Source organism: Cebus imitator, unplaced genomic scaffold, assembly GCF_001604975.1.
Source record: "Cebus imitator isolate Cc_AM_T3 unplaced genomic scaffold, Cebus_imitator-1.0 Scaffold45, whole genome shotgun sequence".
Lineage (NCBI taxonomy): Eukaryota > Metazoa > Chordata > Mammalia > Primates > Cebidae > Cebus > Cebus imitator.
Window position 1 is genome coordinate 13593083 of NW_016107360.1, and position 24874 is coordinate 13617956.

Sequence of the window (24874 nt, forward strand, 5' to 3'; positions counted from 1 at the left end):
GTGCCTGGCAAGTACTTGAAATGCAAGGCAGCATTTTTCATAAGGGAGGCTCTCTGTTAGTGTTTTATTTCACTTTCCACCTCAACACAATAGAAATGTTTGGGGTATCCAAGATCATACATTGTATCTGAGATCCTGACTTTGGTGTACATCAGTGCAGTGATCAGGATAGCCATCCCACCTCCCTGCCATCTCATAAAACCCAAATGGTGATTTCTCTTGGCTGGGGTATATTGGCCAAATTGCCTTCACACTCCCCTTTCCATTTTTCTCTTAATTTCAGCTCTTGTTTCATTTCATTACTGCCCAGCAAATTCGCATGACCGTAAAAATAATTCACAGTCTAAGCCTGTGGTGTGTAGAATACATCACAGAGGGCAGGCAGAACAGTCCAGGGGAGAGGAGATGCGTCAATCACTTTGCTTCCCGAGTCCAACCTGGAGGCGTTGTGAGGCAAAGTCTCTTTTGAGTCTACCTTCCAAGCTCTCCCAGCCAATCCCAAACCTTCCTCTTATTCCCTTACCCATCAGAGCCTGATCTTCATGATTAATGACCGTCTTAGCGGTCCTGGCCCAGTGCACCTTCCTAATTGCCACAGCTGCATTTCAGAACCTTCCTTGTAGCGCCTTTGGAATTTGACCAGCACCTCTGGAATGCCTGCCTGGGGGCCCTGGCCTCTGCTTCTCTCCACCCCATGCCCCTGCTGTCTAATCTGTGTTGTAGTATGACTTTTTTGCCTCAATATGCTTATTTGTTTTTTTTCTGGAAGATAGCACAATTAATTTTTTAAAAAGAGAAGAAACTGACAATCTACCATGTACACTTTGGCATGTGAATTCCAAAAGGAACTGTGTATTCTGCAATTTTCTTTTTGCAGAAAAGTTCTGTTGAATAACTTTTTAGCTCTCATATTCTACCCTCAATTCATGTAAAACATATAGTGAGAGGCTTGAGACTAAGGAAGTGTTTTCTTAACCACCAAAAGGAACATCTCGTATTAGGTGGAAATTAACCTAAAACCTTCCGATTCTGTGTTTCCCTTTATTTATTTATTTTTTTTAATGAAGGGTGTTTTTTTCTTCCACTTAAAAAGTAATACATGCTCCATGCAGGAAATGCACATACACATTTATTCCTAGAAGGAATCATAAACTACTGACAATGGATACCTTTCAGGAGAGAGGAATTTTACTTCTATACTGTTTGCATTTTTAGTTCTTTTGTACCTTCAACTTTTGAAATTGGAATTTTCCGCTATGCACAGGTGTTCTTTTCGTTTTCAAAAAGTTAATAAATTGTGGCTGGGCACAGCGGTTCACGCCTGTAGTCACAGCACTTTGGGAGGCCAAGGCAGGCAGATTTCTTGTGCTCAGGAGTTTAGGACCAGCCTGGGCAACATGGCAAGACCCTCTATCTTTAAGAAATACAAATATTAGCCACATATGGTGGCACATGCCTATGATCCCAGCTACTCAGGACCATAGGTGGGAGGTGGAAGGATCACTTGAGCCCAGGAGGCCAAATGCATGCATTGCATTCTAGCCTGGGCAACAAACAGAGTGAGATCCTGTATCAAAAAACAAAACTAATAAATTAATACCTGTTAACTTGGAAAAATTAGAAAATAAAGGAAAATAGAAAATGAAAGATACCCATAGTCCCACCATAAAAGAGAATTATTGCTAAACTTTTCCCTTCATCTCTTTCTGGTCTTTGTGCATGCTTGCTTTTTTCTTACAAAGTTGCAATCATACTAATATATTAGATATTATGGATTGGAGATATTTAGACTTTTAAAAACCGTGCATACAGGGGATGACAGGCCACAGACTGGGTCTTCAGGTTCACAAAATTGTCATTTTCTTCTTTTGAACGATTGAATTTAATTTAGTTCTTATCACCATATGTCTGACGTTGTCAATCACTTAAACTTGCCAATTCAAGTGAATTAAAACTTCAGTTCTAGTGTTCAATAGCACAGTAAGATAATTATAGTTAAAACAATTTATTGTATATTCCAAAATAGCTAAGAGATGCTTTTGAGTGTTTCCAACACACAGAAACAATAAATGCCTGAGAAAATGGGCATCCCCATTATCCTGATTTGATTATTATACATTGTACTTATGTATCAAAATATCACGTTTCCCATAAATATGTACAATGATTATGTACCAATTAAAAATAAAAATGGAAAGAGTATGCATTATCTAAATCAAGAATTGAAAAGAAAGAAACAAAAGCTGCTTTTGGCTGGGCGCAGTGGCTCACACCTATAACCCCAGCATTTTGGGAGACCAAGGCAGGCGGATCGCCTGAGCTCAGGACTTGGACACTACCCTGGGCAACGTGGTGAAACCCCATCTCTACTAAAATACAAAAAATTAGCTGGGCATGGTGGCGCACACCTGCAGTCCCAGCTGCTCAGGAGACTGAGGCAGGAGAATCGCTTGAGCCTGGGAGGCAGAGGTTGCAGTGAGCCGAGATCGCGCCACTGCACTCCAACCTGGGCTACGGAGTGAGACTCTCTCATAAACAAACAAAAAAAGAACTTGGCTGCTTTTGAGTTGCCTGCCTTTGTTTAGAGACTCCGCCTTCTCCTGGAGTGACCTGGGGCAGGTCCCTGTGCTCTCCTCTGTGTGTGCCTGTTCTGCAGCTGTTACTCTGGCCCATGAGTTGTGCTTTTGGCACCCCAGCTTTTGTCTTTTCTACTTCCGTGTGGGAATATTATGCAGTGCTGTATGTCCCTCCCACTCTCCCGCTGTATGTCCCTCCCCACCCCCCATCCACCCCCACACTCACTGCTACCCGCAGCCCATCCACAAGGCTGCCCCTAGGGCTCTTTACCAGGCCATGTGTCCCACCCTCTCTAACTTGGCTCGGGCCGCACAGGAGGCTACTCCACAAGGTTCCCAGGTCCGGTGGCCTCACCATTAAAGCCCATACACCTCTGCTCCAGGCCCCAATAAACTGGCCTCCCGGTTCCAATCCGTATCTGCTAGGCAGGACCAATGAGACCCCCTGAGACTGGGCTCTGCCTCAATCCCTCCCACCAGAACCAGGGATGCTGGTCTTTTGGGGAGGAAGGAATGCTCACTGTTATGTCACAGAACGTTCCTCCTCACTCAGAAGAGCATTGCTCCAAGACCTCCAGGCATCAGCTCTTGAGATTTAGAATCAAAATTTGGGAAGCCAGAAAACCTTTTTCTCCCAGGACATCACTGCCGTAGACCTTTACAAACCGATTTTGAAACACAAAGCCACAGGCTGCTTCTGACCTCACTTTCCTTGGACAGAAGCTTCAGCCTGGAAGTCCTGTTTTTTACGGATAGAGGGAGTTAAGAAATAAATATTGTGATAGGCACTTTAAAAAAATGTTATCCTTCTACATTTGTACTCTAACATAATCTTTGCATTCCTGGGGAAAATACAAAACAAAACAAAACTTGTCTAGCTGACTTCCCTTTCCTCCTTTTCCTTTCAAGAAAGTAAAGGAGTTTTTCCTCTGTCCAGAAAATTTATTCTCTGATGTAGTTTCCAAAGTTCTCCAAGGTTGGGTAATCCTAGAAAGGGGTATTGCTGCTCTCCCAGAAGCTTGGAGTCCCTTGTCACTGACCTAACTCCCTAACTCAGTGTGCCCCACTTTTCATGAAATACTGATTGATCAAACCTCCAGTCCTGTGAGAGGAGCAGCTGTCTTTGCTTAAAGGCAACAGGGAAAGTGGGCTGGTTCCTAACCCAACTCTCAGCTCTCCCTCTTCCTCCGGTGAGTCGCTGTCCACTCTCTGGGCCTCAGACAACTGCCTCCACGTCAGAGTGATCATGGGCCAAGCATGCAACCTTCCCAGATACACCACATTTTCCACATGCATGTATATCGGTTTTAAAATGGTAGAGAAGATAAATTTGTCTTTAAAAAAGAAAAACAGGTATATTTTTCTAAGATATCCGTAAGCTACTGCTGTCAAAATGTAAAGAACCAGAAGAATGTTGATTATATTTTCTTTCCAGAAAATGAGCCTTTAAAATTAACACCATCTTGCACCTGAAGCAAGCAGGTTGCTAATCGATAAATGTCCACTTGCAATTAGGATAGCACACAGTTCTCTGAGCTGAGAGCTAAATTGGTAATTGCTTTTCTGTTATTTCCCATGGTTAAAAAAAAGCGAGGGCGGTATGTAGCCTGGCTTTTGGTTTCAACTTTCATTTTCAACTTGAGGGCAAAGACAATAGCAGAAAGCCAAGTGGGCTGGGCATGCTTCCTTTGGTTTGCCTGTTTGAATACTTGTGTTTGGTGCCTGTGAGGGGTGGTTTCAAATCACTTGAGATGTGCAGCAGTCACTCCCCTCTTCACCCTGCTGGGTGGGCTGTCGATTCCGGGTGCCCCCCCCCATCCTTTGAAAGCTAGTTCTTTGTGGTCCTTATTCTGTATGTGATCTGTTCAGAGCAACAATGGTCTTGCACCTTCAGGTTTCATGGGATCATCTCCCGGGAGCAGGCGGATGAGCTTCTCGGAGGTGTGGAGGGTGCCTACATCCTTAGAGAAAGCCAGAGGCAACCAGGATGCTACACATTGGCTCTCAGGTGAGGCGCATTTCATTCCTTGTTTTCATTGCTGTACAAGTGGCTTCACTGATATTTGCCCATTTTTAAGAATTGTAGTAGAATACGCATAACATGAAATTCACCATTTTTCCCATTTTTATTTTATGAGAGGGGGTCCCACCCTCTCACTCAGGCTGCAGTGCAGTGGCACCATCACGGCTCACTGCAGCCTCCGCCTGCCAGGCTCAAGTGCCTCTCGCCTTAACCCTCTGAGTAGCTGGGACCACAGGCACACACCACCGTGACTGGCTAGTTTTGTTTGTTTCTTTGTTTGTTTTTTAGAGAAGGGGTCTTGCCATGTTGCCCAGGCTGGTCTTGAACTCCTGGGCTCAAGCCATCTGCCTGTCTCAGCCTCCCAAAGTGCTGGGATTACAGTCATGAACCACTGCACCTCGGCTTTTACCATTCTTAAGTGTAAAATTCAGCGGCATTAAGTACATTCTCAATGTTGTGCAAACATCTCCGAATCCGTTTCCAGAACTTTCTCATCATCCCAAACAGACACCCGCTACCATAAACAATCACAGAGTCATTTGATCCTAGAAATTACTAAGGGTATTGTCAGCATCCTCCTGGTTTGTGAAAATCAGAGGGTAATGCTCCCTACTCCTTACTTGGTATCTTCACTTGTTTCTGAAGTGCCCGCAGTAGATCAGAGGCTGCATACATTTCCTCAGCCACAGATGCTATCAGTAGGCGTGGACACTGGGGCTCTGATAATGGACACACAGTAAACTAGGGAACCATCTGGAAAGCTGGTGTTTCTGCAGCTGCCTCTGCCTGCACCATCTAGCTGGCCGAGGCTGCAGGGTCTCTGCCTCAGCTCCCAGCAGCCCATGTCAAAGGAAGGGCTCCTTCGCCTGGCCTTGCTCACACAGGCCTCACAACACCTGCATTTGCACACGGGGTTCTCTCAGTGATTACCTTGTTGACACCCGGAACTTGTGAGGGCAGTCACAACCCTTCAGGCCAACGAGCCAGTAGGACAGGCTCTACTGAGCCTTTACTACAAAATCATAAGTATTAAGCATCACAACACGAGAAAGACAGTGCATTTATGGCACTTTTCCAACCTTGATCAAATATTTTCTGTCATTTGGTCCTCACCGCAGCCCTGTACATTTCAGGGAAGGTATCCAGTTTCAGAACCGAATTATCTTCCAAAAGTTCGTCTGTGAACTCTTCGTAATTGGAAAGCCCTCTCTCCATAGAGGGAATGGTGTCTGTGGAAGCACTTCCCAGGCCCACAATGATGTGTTCAATGCACCATCTCCATATTATGGCTGTGCAGTGACACTTTCCAAGTTGTAGTATGTCGATCATATATCTTAAATAATGTGATTATGAGGATGAACTTAAACAGCTGTTACATCACGCCATCTAGGTATGCAGAATGCTTTCCTCTCTTCCTAGCACTTCAACAGCAGAAGCTGGCAGTTCTAGTGGGGAATCAAGCAGGGGCTGTAGATGGAAGGCTGGGGCCCAGAGAGGAGGGACCCTGTAGATTAGATTGTGGGGACCCTAGCAGTGGCTCCAGCAGGGAGTTTAGCACACCTTATTGCTTCCCTTCCACTGCACCAACTGGGGTGGAAGGCATGGGGTGCTCTGTTGCAGGGGTAGTAAAGATGCGATAACAAGGGGGCATCAGAACCAGGGGCAGAGCATTCCTTGCAGAGGTAATTGCCAGGTATCGGGGAGAGCTGGTTCCCATTAAGTAAATGTATAAGTAACATAGTTGTAAATCAGGCATTACCCTCTGACTGTTACAAATGAGAAGGATGCTAACAATGCCCTTAGTGATTTCTGGAATCAAACGACTCCATGTGATGGCCTGGATTGAAGCCCCACCCCTGCCTCATCCCAGGCATGTAAACCCAGGCAGGAGCCCCCATCTCTTCAAGCATGAATCACCTCCACAGTAAAACAGGCATAACCGCTGTACCATCTCAGAGGGTCTCTGTGATCATCAGGGGGAAGAAAATCACATCAAGGGCTTAGTCCTGTGCCCGGCATACAAGAAGTATTCAAAAAATGTTAGCTGTTGTTATCACTCCACACTGTGCCTATTTCTAACGTGCTTGTAATCCCTCCTTGTCTCGTGGGCAGGTTTGGAAACCAGACCTTAAACTACAGGCTCTTCCACGACGGGAAACACTTCGTGGGCGAGAAGAGGTTTGAGTCGATTCACGATCTGGTGACAGATGGCTTGATAACGCTGTACATAGAAACAAAAGCTGCCGAATACATCTCAAAAATGACAACTAACCCCATCTACGAACACATTGGATATGCCACCCTACTCAGAGAAAAAGTATCCAGAAGGCTCAGCAGGTCTAAAAACGAACCAAGGAAAACAAACGTCACACACGAAGAACACACGGCGGTGGAAAAGGTGAGCTACGCGTGAGGAAACAGCCTCTCTCGGTTTAGTCCATGCTGAATCCACAGGCGGGTTAACTAGCGATGCAGTTTGCTGAAATGTTAGAGGAGACCCACCCCCACCCAAAGAACTCTAGAATTTTGGTGCCAAAGGGGCCTTAGAAATCTTCTAGCTCAGCCTCCTCATTTTACAGATGAAGCCCAGAAATTTTCGATGATTTGCGCAAATTTATACAGTCAGAGCCAGGGTTTCTACCAACAGTCATTAGTGGGTTTATTTGGAGTTTGAAAGAAAAAAAAAAAAACCCTCCATCAATGTGATGAAACATATTTTCAGTTGTCATTTGAAGTGACACTGGCTCCATCTTTAATTCCACCCAGCCGGCCAGATACGTGGTGTTTATATTTGCTTCTCTTAGGACTGGCTGACTGCCCATGATTTACAGATCAGGTCTCCTGAAGGTGGTCTTACCTGGATAACAGGTTTCATTGATGGATATGGGAGCATTTCACTGACAGATACGGGGACTATCTCTCGGAAGCTTGGAAAGACAAGCTGTCCTTTGCCCCAGACAAAGTTATTATGTCTCGCCGAGGATTAAAATCTCCTAAGTGGGCAAGTATGCAGGCAGGGGGGATTGTGGCAGGAGGTGGCGGGGGAGATCTGATTTTCCTATCCAGTAAGTAGCTGTTTGAAAGCCACCACCAGAGTTTGCTAGCAGATTTTTGGGATGTGCCCCTTGAGGGACCATCTGCTTTGCCTGGTCCTATCTGTTTCCCACTGAAAGAAAGTGACAGCCAGCCACGCCACTCAGCCCCTGTGGAGTCTGTGCTGAGCCCGGCTTCTTAGGCTGGGACAGAGAGAAATAAGCAGGTAGGTGGTGCAGTCCCATCATACTGCTCCTTCCAGAGGTCGCTGATCCTGGTTAAACCGGAACGGGCTTCCTGTCAGCCAGAGTCAGTGGGAAGCAAAGGAGCCTGGAGCTGATGGATTTGGCACTGGCGTTGGCAGAGGGGCTTCATCAGAAAGCCCTGAGATGGGAGGAGGGTGAGTGGCACCATGGTTCCGCTGGCAGAGACAGGGATGATCTCAATTGATTTGCTGATTGAGCTTCAGATCCTAGAAGCACCTTCTACAGAACCACATCAGTGCAGCAGCTGGGCCCGTGAAAACATAATTTGCTAGTTTCTTTTCATAACTCCAGTGTCTCCAAAGCACCTGTTTATTCTTTTCCAAATAATTGATTTGGGAAATTGTGGGGTTTCTGATTGTTTACATTTTAACAAAAGAGGGCTAGGACTGGAGTCCCAACTTTCAGAGTTTGTTCCGGTCCACACAAAAGCCATTCCTTTGTCTGTTTGCAAAATCTGTTCCAAAGTAATTTAGAATAGAAAATGTGAAAGCCGACCTTCCCGGCCATGACAAATCAGAAGATGAATTGTAAAATAAATCTCTGAAGCAGTGTTTATATTTCTGAATCAGAGAGCAAAGCCACCAAAAGGGCAATCTGTTACTAACAGCAGGCTGCACACCAGAACATCTCAAGGAAAAGGGGTGAGCAGGGGGAGCGTCTCTTCGGTGGAGGGCTGAGTTGGGATCCTTGGTATTGAAAATGTTATTACTAGATCCTTGACCTCCCCTGAGAGGGAAGTTTGGTCAACAAAACTGATATTTCTGGACAATATTCCTACCAGGAAACTTGTACATCCAAATATGCCATCTTCTGCAGATATTTTTGTATTTATTTGTCAAAAATAAATTGTGGAGAAAATTAATAATCCAATTAATAATCACTTTGAATGAGCCACCCAATACACATTGGCCTTTTGGGGGAAAAGGTAAATCAAGAAAATATTGCAGGGAGATACCCAAATTCTCTGAGCAGTTTGATGGACAGGTGTAGGTGGTGTGGATTTTCTTGGACACTAATGATGTGACTTTTGGTTGTCCCAAGGGGTGCTGTGGGCACTGGACCTAGTCACTTGCTGGGGGATACTGATTTTGTTAGTAGGTTTGTTAAGTTACTTGGTAGGAATCCATCCGTTTCTCTCTGACCTGTATTGACAAGTGGAATTATTCAAAGTCTCAGCCTTGCCAGAGATTCTGTTTCCCTTAAGGGCAGGTCAGTGGACCGTTGCCATGGAGTCAGTGACTAGAAAAGAGGGACCGGAAATTCTAGTGGCTTCACTGAGAAGAGTGGGGGTCTGGGGGTTGTTACCTGTTTACTTTGGTAAGGGCGCATCTTAAAGGTTTTAATGAGTGAGATGAGCAGGTGTCCTGATATTTCTCAACTCCAGACACATCAGCATTTCAGTTGCTGGAGTACTTAAATTTCGTTTTCCTGTTTGTTTTATTGATCATTTCTAAGTGAATCCAGAGAGACGATGTTACCTGCATATCCAAGAATACTAACACAGTATTAATTGGCAAAAATAGATTGCCTGCCCCTCAGATTTGGGTGGTTTCCAGATTTCTTTCCAGTCGTGATTGTTAGCAGTAAACTTGATTTTAATAACTGTAGACGAGATGGGAGGTAGTGAGGAAGCCAAAAAAAAAAAAAAAAGTTGTGATGGTTAGCCAGTAGTGATCTGTCTCCCCACTGATTCTTTATTTAGTTGTATTTAAAAACATTCTGCTCTATATGGGCCACCATTCAGTGCATTTAATTAAAGTGGTCATGTCCAGTGTCATTTCTTCTATGAAACGCATTTCAGAACTTATTCCATAGATAGATTATCTACTGACCTTCACCCACGGCACTGTGGCAACAAAGGAATAACACTAGATTTCACATTTCGTGTTAAACACATATGTGAATAATTTCCCATTGTATCCTCGGAACCACTTTGTCAGGTCCGTAGGGCAGGAATCACCACCCCCACTTTATTGAAAGGCTCGCCGTGGCAGGGTGAGGAGTGAGACCCAGGCTTCCTGATTCGACATTCAGAGCTTCTTAAACGGGCCAAGCTGTTGTGCCTTAGTGGCAGGGTGAGGATTGAGGGCCTGGCTTCCTGATTCGACGTTCAGAGCTTCTTAAATCGGCCGAGCAGTTGTGTCGCGTTCCGTGCCCCCTGCCCTTAGTGCTTTCAGTGAACACGCTTGGTTTTGGCCGTCCTGAGGCAAGTAAGCTGAAAGTTATCAGTATTTACATGATCTGATTTCAGAAACACGTATTTTCAGTATTTACATGATCTGTTTCTGAAACCTGCTATGACTAGCTATAATAACTAGCATTTTCTTATAAAGTACACCCTATGAATCCAATACATATGACAACAATGTTTTTGACGGCACATTTTTATTAAATAAATATGGTTTGTCGTATTAAATTGCATCTGTGTTTTAGTGGGGGAAAATCATCCATGCCCTTGACATAATGAAAGCACATTTAAGAATATGTATTATACCAGTTTATTCATTTCACTAATCATTGTAGCAGCAAAAATTAGAAAATGACCTTAATGTCCATCAATTTAAAACTGTTTAAATGAATTATGGTACGTCCATGTTGAGGACTATCACACAACCCCAGGAAAAGAGTAAGAACCCTCATATGGGCTGATAGGGAACAGTCACCTGGAATCATTATATGGAAGTGTCTGGCAGTGTGGTGTATAGAGTATGGTATTATTTGAGTAAACCAGTGGAAAAAAATTTTTATTTTAAAATTTGAATTTTTATTGATTATTTTTAAAGATAGGATCTCGCTTTATTGTCCAGGCTGGTCTCAAACTCGTGGGCTCAGGCAGTGCTCCCACCTCAGCCTCCTAAGTAGCTGGGATCACAGGCATGAGCCACTGCATCCAGCCAAAAAAAAGCCTTTTGCGTGAATTTCTTTCATGCAAAGTCATAAAATATCCCTTGAAGGATGCGAGAACTAGTATCACTGTGAGGAGGGGAGGTGGGTGTCTGAGGGGTACAGTGTGGGAACGAGAATGTTCCCCGCTGCTTGTTCATGCTCTTGGAATTTTGAACCGTGATCGATGCAATGCCCTATTTAAAAATTTAGATAGGAGAAAATAATGTGCTGTGTCTTAAATTCACATACATTAAAGCAAACCCTGAATAAACAAACATTCTCTGCATGGGGTGTTTAGCGCGTGCACACACACACACACACACACACACACTCACACACACGGTAGTTCCAACAGCACCCAGGCTGTTTCTTCCAAGCTCTGAACACACACACACACACTCTCACCAGTTCCAACACTTTGCACCGAGGCTGTTTCTTCCCAGCTCAATCCCATGCTGATAGAACACTTTCATTTCCCTGGGGGGTCTTTAACAAAGAGCCTGTGTTTAGCAGAGTTTTACTGAAGGTTGGAGCTGGGAGAGGGTATGGTAGCACAGGGCACACAGCACCAAATAGAGTGCAATGTGTCTGCCCCTGGCAGTGGATTAGCTGCTGCTTCCTTCCTTCCTGGCATTGCCTTCCCCCGATGCACAGACCCCTCAGCCATGCCCTTCGGGACCCTCCCCAGCTCTCCTCCCATTAACCAGCGCACCATCACCACGCCTTCTGTCAAACTGCTGCCAGACCAACTCCCAAACCTGAGGGCAGGCACTAAAGCCCTCTGTGGCTTCTACTTTCTTCCTGGAAAACCGAGGAGAGTTACCTTTCCTGGACCGGTGGTCTTCCAGCCTCACTGGGCTGTCCTCCTTTACAGATGAACCATTTCAGCGAAGAACAACCTCCCCCTCCTTTCCTAGCCACAATTATTTTTTTCTTTCTAAAATATTTTCTTCCTTTCCAGCTTCCCATCTTTATTTCCACAGCGGCTCTTTCATTGGTTATTTCACTGTTTCCACCATGCAATCGCTGTCCTGTCCTGGTATCTTTGCCTAGAAATAATATTACATTTCCCCTCAATGTGCTCTACCAGAGTCCGTGGCCAGGCCAGGGAGTGAATGTCCAGCCCTTGCTTACCGACAGAGGTCTTTGTACAAGGTTGAGCCTGTCCTGAATGCTTGGGTCTCCCCAGTGCCAAGCTCGCATCTCACTGCTGGTGTCCCCGTGGCAACTTGCTGCTCATCAGAGTCTTATTGTTGTTGCCGTAATTCTGGAAAAGCTCCTGTTTGCTTTTTCTGCAGGACAGAGTTCAGATTCCTCAGCAGGATATTTGCAGCCTGTCTAAGCCTGGACCCTTTGCGAAAGCAGAGCCTGAGACTGGGGTTTGGTATAGATGCGGAATTTGGAAACGCTTCCCAGGAAGAGGAGTAGAGGCTGGGCAGGTGAATAGAGGAGGAGAGGCTGCTGTAGGCATGTGTGCAGCTGGTCCCCTTCTCAGGAGCTGGGTAGAACTGCTCCTAAGAGGAACTGAAGAGGAAGTTTAATCCATCACCTCCTGTCCCCTCTTGGTTGAGGGGTGCCTGTGAGCTGTTACGTTCCCCTCAGTTTGAGGCCATGCATGCTGGAGATCTAGGGGGTGCCGTGGCCATCCCTGGCAGCCTGTGGAGTCCGGTGCAGCCGTCATTTCCTCCTATTGAATAGAACCCGCCAGGCTCTGCCTCCCCTCACAGCCGCCCTGGCGTGCTGCACATCATCTTTATGAGAGTCTAGCACCCTGTGTCCAAGGTCATTCTTGAGATCAGTGGTTGTCAAAGCATGGCCCTCAGGAACCAGCAGCATCAGCATCACCTGGGAGACTTCTTAGAAATGCACGTTCCTGGGAGCCGCTGTGTGGGGGACTCTGGGGTGGCCCCCCGCCAATGTGTGTTTTAAGCCTCAAGCTGTTCCAATTCCCACTTGCATTTCAAAATTGATGGTTTCTGTCTCTCTCTTCCCCTAGAGGTGGATCAGTGGAGGTAGAGGCTACTCCTCAGCCTACTTCCTAATTCTAAAGCCTCGCACATCACTCCGTGAGGCAAGCACTGGTTGAATGAACAGTGGGTGGGTAACTTTTAAAATGTAACACATTGCCCCAAATCCACCCTAAGGAACAGTGTATCTCAAATTCATGAAGAGGGTGCCTCAGCATCTCCCACGCCTTCTCCCAGCAGGGGCTCCTTCCTTCAATGGGCTAAGATCTGGCTACCAACTCCTTCTAGCATCAGGAGCAGCAGGAGTCTGGAAGAGCAGGGGCACCCTGGAGACCATCTCATGCAACCCTTCTGTTTTGCAGGACAGGAAACTGAGGCAGCTGACTCAATAGCTTAGAAAGTATTTCAGTGACACCAAGAAGGCTTGGATAGAAAAGGATGCTTTTTAGCAGCTATCTTAGAGTTAAGATTGTTGAAGACTTTTTATGGGTTGAGACCCGCAACTGTGCCACTGTGGAGGGGGTCTTGGTTCTAGGGGTGGAGAGGCTTGGTGACTTCACTCAGGACAGTAGATTCAGCCATGGTGTTGCCCATTGCCCTTCACCAAGCAGAGGTGTGCATTCATTTGCCAAAGAAAGAGCCTGAACTATTAACGCAGAAAGCATGTGGAGCTGGAAAAGATCGCTTGCATTATGGGGTCTAAAAAACCTGTAGATTTTCTCTGCAGGAGGTACCTTGGAAATAACATGTAACTGACATATCCAGTCCTTTCTTGGGATTCAAGGGTAAATGAAGATGAGCATTAACTTAGCTATTATAGTAGGTGACAGGTACCGTGATGATGCTGATCGGCCATCTTCCTGCTCTTACATGCACAGTCATAAAATGCGGTGGGATAGGACGCAGTGAGAATGGATTTAACTTAGCTTTCATCCCTCATGAGACCGGTTTTTGCCTAGCATTGTTTTCAGTCAGAATTCCCTGACGATGTGGGATTTATCACTTAGTCCGAGCAATTGCTGATTTGGTTGGCTTGGTGGTTCTCAAACTGGCTACAGGTGGGACTCACGCTGGGAGCTTTTTAAAAATGCCCATGGCTGGACGCAGTGGCTCATGCCTGTAGTCCAGCACTTTGGGTGGCCAAGGCTGGTTGATCACTTGAGGTTAGGAGTTCAAGACAAGCCTGGCCAACATGATGAAACACGGTCTCTACTAAAAATACAAAAAAAAAAAAAAAAAAAAAAATTAGCCGGGCACGGTAGCACATGCCTGTAATCCCCGATACTTGGGAGGCTGAAGCAGGAGAATCATCCAAACTCAGAAGGTGGAGGTGGTAGTGAGCCCAAATCACACCACTGGACTCCAGCCTGGATGACAGCTGAGACTGTCTCAAAAAAATAAAATTTAAAAAATATATTTAAAATGCCCATGTTCAGCCCCACTTGGCTATGGAATCAAAGTCTTCACTGTAAAATTCACCTGCCTGTTCCCCAGGTGATTGTCAGGTGCAGCCAGGGGTTGAGAACCTGGGTTAGATGGAAGGGGAGACAGGAGAGTAAAGGCGATGAGATGTTTGGGGAATATTTTCTTTTAAGGACACCTGTCCCACTTCTTCCCATGCCTCTTATATTCCTGAGGCTCTTTGGTGTCCTGAACTAGACCCTAGACTTCTTCCTCTCCTTCTGTGTAACACATGAAAAGATCTCTGGGAAAGCATTCTTCACACAGCTAAACAACGGTGGTTACAGTTACTTGTGCTGGTTCAGGGTTTGGCTTTGCTCCCTTTTCATGGCTTCTTTCCCCAGATTATAGCGTGAAATATAAATGACGGGAAACAATTAACTGAAGTGGTATTAAATGATTTAATGAAGGAGCAAGAAAAGGTTAGTCCCTTTCTTAGGGGTCATCTAGTGGTTACTTTGGGTGGATATATTATCAGATAGCATCACTTTTTACCAGTTCCTCAATATCAGTGTCTTCAAAGAGGAACAGAAGAGGAAAGTCATCCTAATACATTCAGCGTTTGGAGGTATACGATGGGCCAAACGCCAAACCCTCTTTACTTGTCCCCATCCAAAATCTCTCTAGGAAACAGCTAATTTAGATTCACAACCCCTGAGAAAGTATTTTCTAGGCAAGTAGTGCCATCTTGTGGTTAAAAGAAGAGTTACATGCTGATGACACAAAAGACCAAACCTAAACAGATGTGAAAGTGATGTCCCAAGAACAAATTTTTCAGCAATGAACCCACTGAGTCATCCCTCTTTCCTCAAGTTTTATAGCACAGATCAGACTGCACAGTGGCTTGGGGTGTCTGTTCTGTGGCCTGTGCGACTTCTCTGCGTAAGCACTTGGGCAGCTCTGTGGGCCTAGGACTTGTAAAAATCATCCCAGGAATCTAATTCTAGTCCAGAAGTGCCCAAAATTCTTGGCCTCAGGACCCCTCTATATTCTTTAAAGTCACTGAGGATCCCAAAGAGCTTCTGTTTATGTGGGTTCAATCTTGATATTTACTGTATTAGAAAGTAAAACAGGCCGGGCGTGGTGACTCAGACCTGTAATCCCAGCACTTTGCGAGGCCGAGGCTGGCAGATCACCTGAGGTCAGGAGTTTGAGACCAACCTGACCAATGTGGTGAAACTCCATATCTACTAAAAATACAAAATTAGCCGGGCATGGTGGCACATGCCTGTAATCCCAGCTGCTCGGGAGGCCGAGGCAGGAAAATCACTTGAACGCAGGAGATGGAGGCTGCAGTGAACCAATATTGCATCATTGCACTCACTCCAGCCTGGGCAAAAGAAAAAAAAAAAGCAGAAAATTCAAAAATATTTATTAATTCTTTCAACATAAAAGTAATAAACCCATTATGTGTTAGTATGAATAACATATTTTTGTGAAAAATAACAGTTTTCCAAATAAAGAAAAAAGCGATAAGAATATTGGCATTGTTTTTACTTTTCTGTAAATCTCTTTAGTGTCTGGCTTAAAAGAAGACAACTGGCTTCTCACGTCTGCTCCTGTATTCAACCTGGGACATATTGTTTTGTTTGAAGTATAGGAAGAAGCTCTGGCCTCACACAGATGTGTAATTGGAAAAAAGGAATGTTCTTATAGCCTTTTCAGGTGAATGTGGGTTTTAAATATGTGCTAGACCACAATGCAACAAGTGGTGGTTTCTTAAAAATTAGTTGCAATGTCGTTCTCTGAAGGCAATCACTGTAATAAAATCCGTTTTGACATGATGGACTCTCTGAAGAGACCTTGGGGTCCCCCAAACACTGGTGGACCACACTTTGATAAAGAGCCAAGCTTTTCAAGATGTTTATATTTTCACATCTCCGGAAAGGTGTTTAAGGAATTATCCCACCACTTTTATGGCTTTTGACTGCAGGAGGTAAATGGTGCTGTCCCCAGGACTGCTGTCCACCTAGGGAGACTGTGCAGGCCACGAGGAGCTATTCCTCTGGATCTGACCCACCCAGTGTCCACCCTGAGCTTGACCTCCAAGCTCTTCCCAGTGGCTGTCACTAGGCGGTGGGGAGACAACAGGCTGAGTCTATATGAGCTTTCATTTTAGGGATCTCTCTCGGGTTGTTGAATTTTTTGAATTTTATCGAGGCTTTTTAATCGTGGGACTTTTACATAATTTATTCTGGAAGATAATTTTTATGATGTTTAAGTCAGAGTAGTCTCTTATTTATATTGTAGCTTGGCTTAATTGTAGGATCAGTGTTGGTAGATTTAGGGTGATTACTTTTATTTTTGAGGTGAAACTGATGGGCTGTTTTTGTCTTTTTAGTAATTGTATGGTGGTTTTTGGCTGTGAATAAAATGTTAATGTTTGTATATTAGTCTAGGTGGGATGTATGTTAAAAAGATGAACGACAATAACTTGGGTATGTATTTAGGGTTCTCTTGATTAAAGCATTTTTTAATTAAATAGGTTCATAGTGGGAAATGGAGAGTGTATTTACATTACATCTGTGGGCCATCTATCGGCACTTCGTTTTTAATTAGTAAGTGGTGAAGTAGAAACACTTGTTTGAGGAGCCTTAGCCCCTGGGCTAAATTGGGTATTTTGTCAAGTATGGGACCGTGGGATTATACCTGACATTTTCGATGTTTTTTTTTTTTTTTTTTTTTTTTTGGGGGTTTTTTTTTTTTTTTTTTTTTGACTAGGGGAGTTTGTCTCTTTTGCATTTTTGTATTTGAAGAAACTGGAGGGAAAAAGTTATAGGAGCTGATGAAACCGCTGAAGGAGAGAGTTATTATTTTAGACCTTTGTAAGGGGAGAAAAAGTTGAAAGTAGTGAGATATAGTAAAAGTTGAATTTTTGATTTATAAGTTTGAGAAGTTTTAAAAGAATGACTGCCACATATAATGTTCTAGTTATTTAAAATATTATCTAAAACTTTAAAAACACAGACTTTCCTCAATTCCCTAAACTCTCCCTCCCTTACTATCTAGCCACATTAAAAATTCCACACTTCTACTTTTTCTTAAAACAAATTTGTAAAAGCTTGTCCTCCCATCTTCTCATTTTAATCAAATCCCATAAACCTTTCCCTCCCTCCAAACACCTGTGTATCACCATTTAACATCAACTACACACCAAGCACCCAAGCCTAAATTTCAACTTCAACACAAGCGTAGGGCCTGTGTCATCTGGAAACAGCTTTGCAGGTAATTCTGATATATATGCCCAAAGAGGAGCTGTTGACTGGGTCTCTCTTCCTTGTACAGAGGAATGACCAGGGCTCAAAGCTCAAACATTGAACAAGAAGGGTTGGGAGGAGGAGACACAACTTTAGCAGAGCCCATTATTTTCCTTCTCTGGCCTCGTCCCGGGTATCACCCTCTTTCTTACCTCTCCTGGGCTTCTCCAGCTACCATCTTTGTGTGTTTCATCAGGATGCGTCCGTCTCCCCACTCCATCCCCATAGTGAGTAGCTGTCATTTTTTGCCACCCAGAGCCACCTCAGTTTAGTTGCTTCCGGCGGAGTCATATCCGCCCACTGATCCCAGAGCTGGATTTGTGATTCAAGGCCAAGCCGAAGGACCTCATGTCCCTGGCCAGGGTGGATGGTTCAAGAATGGCCATGTGGTCAAGTCAGAGGCGGTGAAACACAGCAGACTTCTACTGTGAGTTCCAGGAGGCAAGCCTTGCACCTGCCTTCTGCTTGGCTCAGTTAGACAAGAAGTAGAGACTGGGCTGCTGAAGCCTTCCCACCAGCCCACAGAGCCTGAGAATGGAGCCCGGAGAAAGCAGAGCCTGCACAGAAGGAGAGAGAAGCTGAGTCCTGAGGCCTGATCTGAGCCTCTCCCAGAGCCGCCCTTCTGCCCAACCCCCTCTCTGAACATTCCATTTCTGCTGGCAGCTCATTCCTGCCTTGCCTTTGCGCTGGGTAAGCGGCTGTTGGTGCTGCATCTAAGTTGGCAGCTGTCTTCATCCCCAGAAGAACTAGAACCCACCCGTCAGCTCCCTGCCACCCTCTGCTGTCCTTCATTCCCACTCACCTTACTTGTCACCATTATTGAGAAAGCTTAGCTATTCAAGTTCAGGTTCATTTTCATTTTAATCCAATAATCCACCTACCCTTCTTTAAAATGGTAGTGTTAGATCAGAAAAGGGGACCTCTAGTGTTTGCTGACATGAGTAGGAATGTGGCATCTTGCTTACCAGGCATACATGAGAAATAACCCAGAAGCCACTGTTTTGAAATGGAGTCTCGCTCTGTCACCAGCCTGGAGTGCAGTGGCGCAATGTCAGCTCACTGCAACCTCCGCCTCCCGGGTTCAGGTGATTCTCCTGGCTCAGCCTCCCAAGCAGCTAGGAATACAGATGCACGCCACCATGCCCAGCTAATTTTTGTATTTTTAGTGGAGATGGGGTTTCACCATGTTGGCCAGGATGGTCTCGATCTCTTGACCTTGTGATCCGCCCGCCTCGTTCTCCCAAAGTGCTGGATTACAGGCTTGAGCCACTGCGCCCGGCCCCTGAAGAGACTTAATGAACTCTGGTAAGCCATATTCTTAGCAACTTGTGATATTTCCAGGAAATTTTTTTAACAGAATGGGATGAAATACGGCCTCCTTTGCAGCATTGGATGTGGCCCTCGAGAGTGCTCTCTTGGAAGGGGAACCTCGCAGATCATTGGTACAACAGATGAACAGTTGGGAACCTGCAGACCCCGAAGAAGGAAAGGGCAAAGTTCCATTTGTAGGTCTCTCGAAATTAAAGGCTTGGCCTATGAGAATTTGTAGGGGCGGGTGGGCCGGGTCCTGGGGGAAAGAGGAATGATTTTGTTCGGGGAGTAATTCCCATTGCTATGAATGGAAATGATACATTGTATCATTTTCTGGAAATGTCAGGGATCCATCGGTTTGTTTCCATGGCCTCTGGACCAGGCTGCAGAACCGGCATTTTTCAATAAAAACATGTCTGGCCAGGTCTTATGATGATAGTTTATAAATGTCCCTGTTGGTTTTCTCTCTCCTTATACACAATCATTTTGAAGTTTCTGGAAAGTTAATATTTCACTTTGTTCCTAAGTCCCCATTTATGAATTTAATAAAGTCCAAGCATCAGAAGAGGAAGTTAAAGTTTACACAGGTAACTTTGGTTTTTCTCAGGTGACTCAGTGGTTTAAAAAATTATTTAAGAAGTTGCCAGGCACGACGGCTCACGCCTGTGATCCCAGCACTTTGGGAGGCCGAGGCGGGCAGATCACCTGAGGTCAGGCATTTGAGACCAACCTGACCAACATGGAGAAACCCTCGTCTCTACTAAAAAGTACAAAAAATTAGCAGGGCGTGGTGGCGCATGCCTATAATCCCAACTCCTTGGGAGGCTGAGCCAGGAGAATCGCTTGAACCTGGGAGGCAGAAGTTGTGGTGAGCCAAGATCGCCTCATTGAACTCCAACCTAGGCGACAGGAGTAAAACTCCATCTCACAAAACAAAACAAACAAAAAGTCAAATTACTGTCATTTGCAAGAGACACTTTAATACCCAAGTTGAGAGCAAGAAATAACACACAGGACTATGGACAATGCATGTCCCAATGCATTTCTAACAGAGTAAAAACACATATATAGGCTTATATGTTACCACAGTACATATAAATTCCATGTAAAACAATTCATGATATAAAGGACTTTTATTATGTTTAATCCCAAATGATTTTAGGGAAGTTAATCATTACTCCACCCAGAAAGAACATTACATTTATTAAGCATATCCTTGTTTTTAATCTATCAGAAACTACATTATTTCCTTCTGCTTCATGACAACACTTTGATTTATAGTTCCTCCTCTTTTCCAGCAAAAAAGCAAGAAACATGGGGCTTAGGAAAGCCAGGCGATTTGCTCAGGGTTGTGGAACTTATGACTTGCAGGCCCTGTCACGAAGGCACAGTTGCTGGAAGGTGGCTCGCCTGACTTTGAACAGGCCATGCTCTCCACTGGACACATTGACAAAGTGAGCAGATTTGCTGTGTGTCTAATTTGAAAGCTTCTCAACAAAGTGTCGTATTAGAAATCATTTTCCTCTTCCCAGTATGGGTACTCGGTGTCTCTCTGTAGCTTGACTCTGTCTTCTGCTCTGGAATGGTTTGTTCTTGAAGAAATAGGTGTGGCTGAGGAAATTCCTCAAGAAGAGACGTGTTCATGATACACATCCCTGCCTCCGTGATTTCTAAGAGAACCACCTCTGTGCATTGTAAGCCTTGAGCTATAGGAATTTAGAAAGGATTGGGCAATACCGTAAAACTCTGTATACCTTTACTGTATCACAAGGTGATGAGTCTGAAATGCGAGGCTTCAGACACAAGCGTGCGTCTCGCTTCTTCCAATCACGATAGAGTCGGTTGAGATGAAAGGAAACTGAAACTGATGTTACCCTCCTGAAGGTGAGGAAGGGATGCCTGACCTGGTTCTCTCTCAGTGTAGCTTTGCAACACCACCGAACCCCGGGATTATAAAATGATATATACATGGATAGTTTAATGCATTGGATGTTTTTCCCCCTGCAGTAAGTTCAGTGCAAAAATCAACCTGCTCACAAGGAAAGGAAGAAGTGCCAGCACGCACAGGGTACTGACCACACACCAGGTGCTACAAGGGTGGCTTCCAGTGTATCAGCTCCTTCTGTCCTTACAGTGGCTGTTAGAGTTGGGAATTGGAGTGGTGGAAGTAACTTCTTCATGGCCACCCAGGGAGCAGGGGAGCTGGAATCCTGTCCCCAGCTGCCCTTGCTTGAAAGAAAGCCTCAAGAGCTCCTGGTCCCCCAGAATGACCCCTACCCTCCACCCCAGTGGCCTGCAAGGCCTTTTCTGATGCTGTCACCCTGTCACCCGGCACACATGCGCACATCGCTTCACGTCAGCTATTCACTCTTCCTGGCTGTGTCCTAGAGGCTGGCAAAACAGAGCAATGCAAGTTTTCTGATCCCAACAGCAAGTGCAATGCCTCTCAGCCTTTACACAGCGTCTTCCAGTTCTTTGCAATGTTCCTCCCCCTTGTCTTCCCCGGGTCCCTGTCCTGACTTGGAGAGCTCCCACCATGCTTCGTAGACCAAGCCCAGGCAGATCCTTCCCTGCAGCCTTCCCTGACCTATGCAAGCCTGCCTTGGTCATACCTTCAGTTGGCTGCTGCTTTGTAGCTTAGATACAGTTCTCATTGCACTGAGCACACCTCACTGGCGGGTTCATTCATTAATTCATTCATGCTTAACTATTAATAATTAAGAAGAATAACAATTAAATATTCATTGAGCGACTAATCTGTGCCAAGCACAATGCTGGCCAGTTGCACTTACAACCACCAGCTCAGGATGGGCCAGTGACACAGGTACAGTAAGTCAGCCCCAGGGTCTTTGCTGGAAGCATTAAGACAGAAGTGAACTCTTTCCACCTGGGCTTGCTAAGTCACAGAACATAAACACTGAGCTAAAGGGGCCACCCAACCGGCACTTGGGGAGTCAGACATCAGAGAATGAGGCCATGGAAGAAAGCCCTTGGTAGAGTGGAGAATGTGTCAAACCGAGAGCTTCGTTCTAGAGAGGCCCATGTGGGGAGTTCCCACCTTGGTTTTCTGTGCTGGTACATTTCTCTTTCTCTTTGTTCTATGCTATTTTGGGTGAAGTTTCTGTTTCCTGTAGCCAGAAGAGCCCCAATGGAGTCCTACAAAACAAGCAAACAAAATCGTCCACGCCTGGCAGAGAAGGTCTTTCTGAGGAAGGGAGCAGCTGGGCCAGCCTCAGGGCACAGTTGGCAGAGGGGAAGGCTCCAAGGAGGGAGATGACCAGGTTGGAGAGGGGAGGCTGGAGATGGGCAGGCTTGGGAAGGGCCACATAATGTGTCTCCAGAGCGTGGACCTTATGCCCAAATGGCTTAAGGAGCTGCCAGCAGTGTGATTTTTAGAAGGCTACACTGGTGACAGGGTGGAAGAAGGACTGGAGATTATAGATACTGGGGCTCAGAGAGGTTAAGGCAGTACCATTGAGGCATCTGCATTTTTGCTTTCAAAACCCAGTTACTGTAGGCAAATTTTCCTTTTTTTTTTTTTTTTTTTTTTTTTTTTTATTTGGGTTTTTTTTTTTTTTTTTTTTTTTCTTTTGAGATGGAGTCTTGCTCTGTTGCTCAGGCTGGAGTGCAGTGGTATGATCTTCGCTCACTGCAACTTCTGCCCCCCAGGTTCAAGTGATTCTCCTGCCTCAGTCTCCGGAGTACCTGAGATTACAGGCACATGCTACCACACCCCACTCATTTTTGTATTTTTAGTAGAGATGGGGTTTCACCATGTTGGTCAGGCTGGTGTCAAACTCCTGATCTGCCTCCCAAAGTCCTGGGATTACAGGCATGAGCCACCACTGTGCCCAGCCTGCCTTTTCTATTTTTAAATGATGACACTATTACCAAAGCTAATTGTGTCTTAGTCTTGTAAATTTTGAAGGCCTAAGTCGGTTAGATTGCTTTTCATAAGTTTTACTGGGTTTGGGGAGAGGAGTGGAAGAAAACAGGAAGCCCATTATTCCACGGGGGTGGGGGGTAGATAGATGGGGCCCCACAGAGCTGGGTTAACCTACAGGGCTTCTGTGTTCAAGACACAGCCCTCCATTCTCCAAAGCCTTCTGCCATTTTCCTTAAACATAGACTTGGAATAAGTGTTTGTTGAATGAATTAATGTGTTTGCATTCCTTCTTCATTTCGCCTCCTACCTGCAAAGACAGAACCTTTCTTAGAAAAGCTGTGGACTTTAAATATTATCTATGTTGAATTTGATAATAAAATAAAAAATACTCATTAGCCTGGACTTCACAAATCCTGACCTTTAATATCTATGAAAAAGTTACCCACTAATTAAATAGTTTCAAGGGTATTGAAATGGAAATGTTATTACTTAGGAGAGCAAAGGTTTTCTTCCAACTCGGTGAGATTATACAGCTTAAAATAAGGTGGAAAAGGGCAGCAGTGTTTAGGCTGCTAATCATATTAGCTCAAGACCAGTAGTTCTCAAATTTTAGCATCCATGAGAATCCTGTGGAAGGCGTGTTAGGACACAGTTCCAGGTCCTCTCCCATCTAGTACAGCATGTGTGACCAGCAGTCCAGCTTCCCAGGAGAGGCTGATGTTGCTGGGTGTTAGGACACAGTTCCAGGTCCTCTCCCGTCTAGTACAGCATGTGTGACCAGCAGCCCAGCTTCCCAGGAGAGGCTGATGTTGCTAGGTGTTAGGACACACTTCCAGGTCCTCTCCCGTCTAGTACAGCATGTGTGACCAGCAGCCCAGCTTCCCAGGAGAGGCTGATGTTGCTAGGTGTTAGGACACACTTCCAGGTCCTCTCCCGTCTAGTACAGCATGTGTGACCAGCAGCCCAGCTTCCCAGGAGAGGCTGATGCTGCTGGTCCAGGAACCACGGTTTGAAACTGCTGGTCCGAGCACTGGAGTAGCCCTGTTAAGTATGTAAGGCAACTGGAGAACTAAGGCTAAATGACAGTGATTAATTACGTGTCATGTGTAATCATACCATGTATACATATGCGTGTGTATAGGTATGTGTATATTTCCAGCATCTTTATACTGACTCTCCCAGAATACAAGCAAACTGCACCTTAGGTGTTCTCTAAATAGTCGTTGTTTGATGCAACAGTTCCTCCTTTTGTGGAACTCCTCGCTGGCCCCTGCAGGCATCTCCCCTGCAGAGGAGGGGCTGCACAGTGGTTAGAGCATGGACCTCAGGGCCAGTGGCTCTGCGGCCAGAGCTCTCCGAAGCCTCCTTTCCTTCCTTTGCACACTCCCAGGTAGCATCTCAGCTGCACCTTCTTCGGAACACTTGCTTCCCCTGCAGCGTGTCCTCTCCTGCGCACTCCCCTGCCAGGGCCCAGCTGCTCCTCACTCAATCTGTGACCCCACAGGACTTGCTGCCTCAAATGGGCTTTTGGATTTCCAAGGCACTTCATCAGCATTTATTGAGGAAAGGAAGGAAGAAAAAAAGAAAAGGATAAAAGAGGGAGGAAGGAAGGATTTTCCCAGGTTGCTCATTGCCTTTGTGACATTTTTTGCTGTAACTTTTAAAAGTAGAGAAAGATCCATTAGGTAGAAAACCTAGAGGCTATTTAGATTGATCTGTACGTAACTGTTGATACCTGATAGTTTTCGATCTGCAAAATCAGGTAATTTCATGTGGTTCAAACTAATATCTATTTAATACAAACGTATATGAATCCTGGTGAGATAACACAGTTTCTAGTTTTAGAATACAGGCCACCAAGAGTGGATACTGAGCTTGAAGTTTATATGCTCTGGAAGGCCCTCTTTAAAAAATACGACAAAAATACTAGTGAAATATTTTAGATGGGACCACGGAATGGCCCCTGCCTGAGAGAACCGTGAACCTGAGCATGTGCCCCAGAGCTTCATAGTGAAGACCCATGCCAGGGGCGTGGCTTGAAGATGGCAGCTCTTAGGACAAGCACATGTGAGGCTGGAGAGTCGCTCCTAAACTGACAGAAGAGCAGAAGATCAAACACCGCATGTTCTCACTCATAGGTGGGTGTTGAACAATGAGAACACATGGACACAGGGAGGGGAGCACTACACACTGGGGTCAGTTGGGGGT

At 45.3% G+C, this 24874-nt stretch overlaps 1 protein-coding gene across 2 annotated transcripts in view; it reads left to right on the plus strand.

Moving 5' to 3' along the window:
* The window catches only part of CHN2 (chimerin 2), a 313846-nt gene that overhangs the window by 196404 nt on the left and 92568 nt on the right, over positions 1-24874 (plus strand). For both annotated transcript variants that reach the window (XM_017527069.2, XM_017527068.2), the window contains 2 exons: positions 4471-4584; positions 6712-6997. In XM_017527069.2, coding sequence (XP_017382558.1) covers positions 4471-4584; positions 6712-6997 — 400 coding nt within the window. The remainder of the gene's footprint in view (positions 1-4470; positions 4585-6711; positions 6998-24874) is intronic.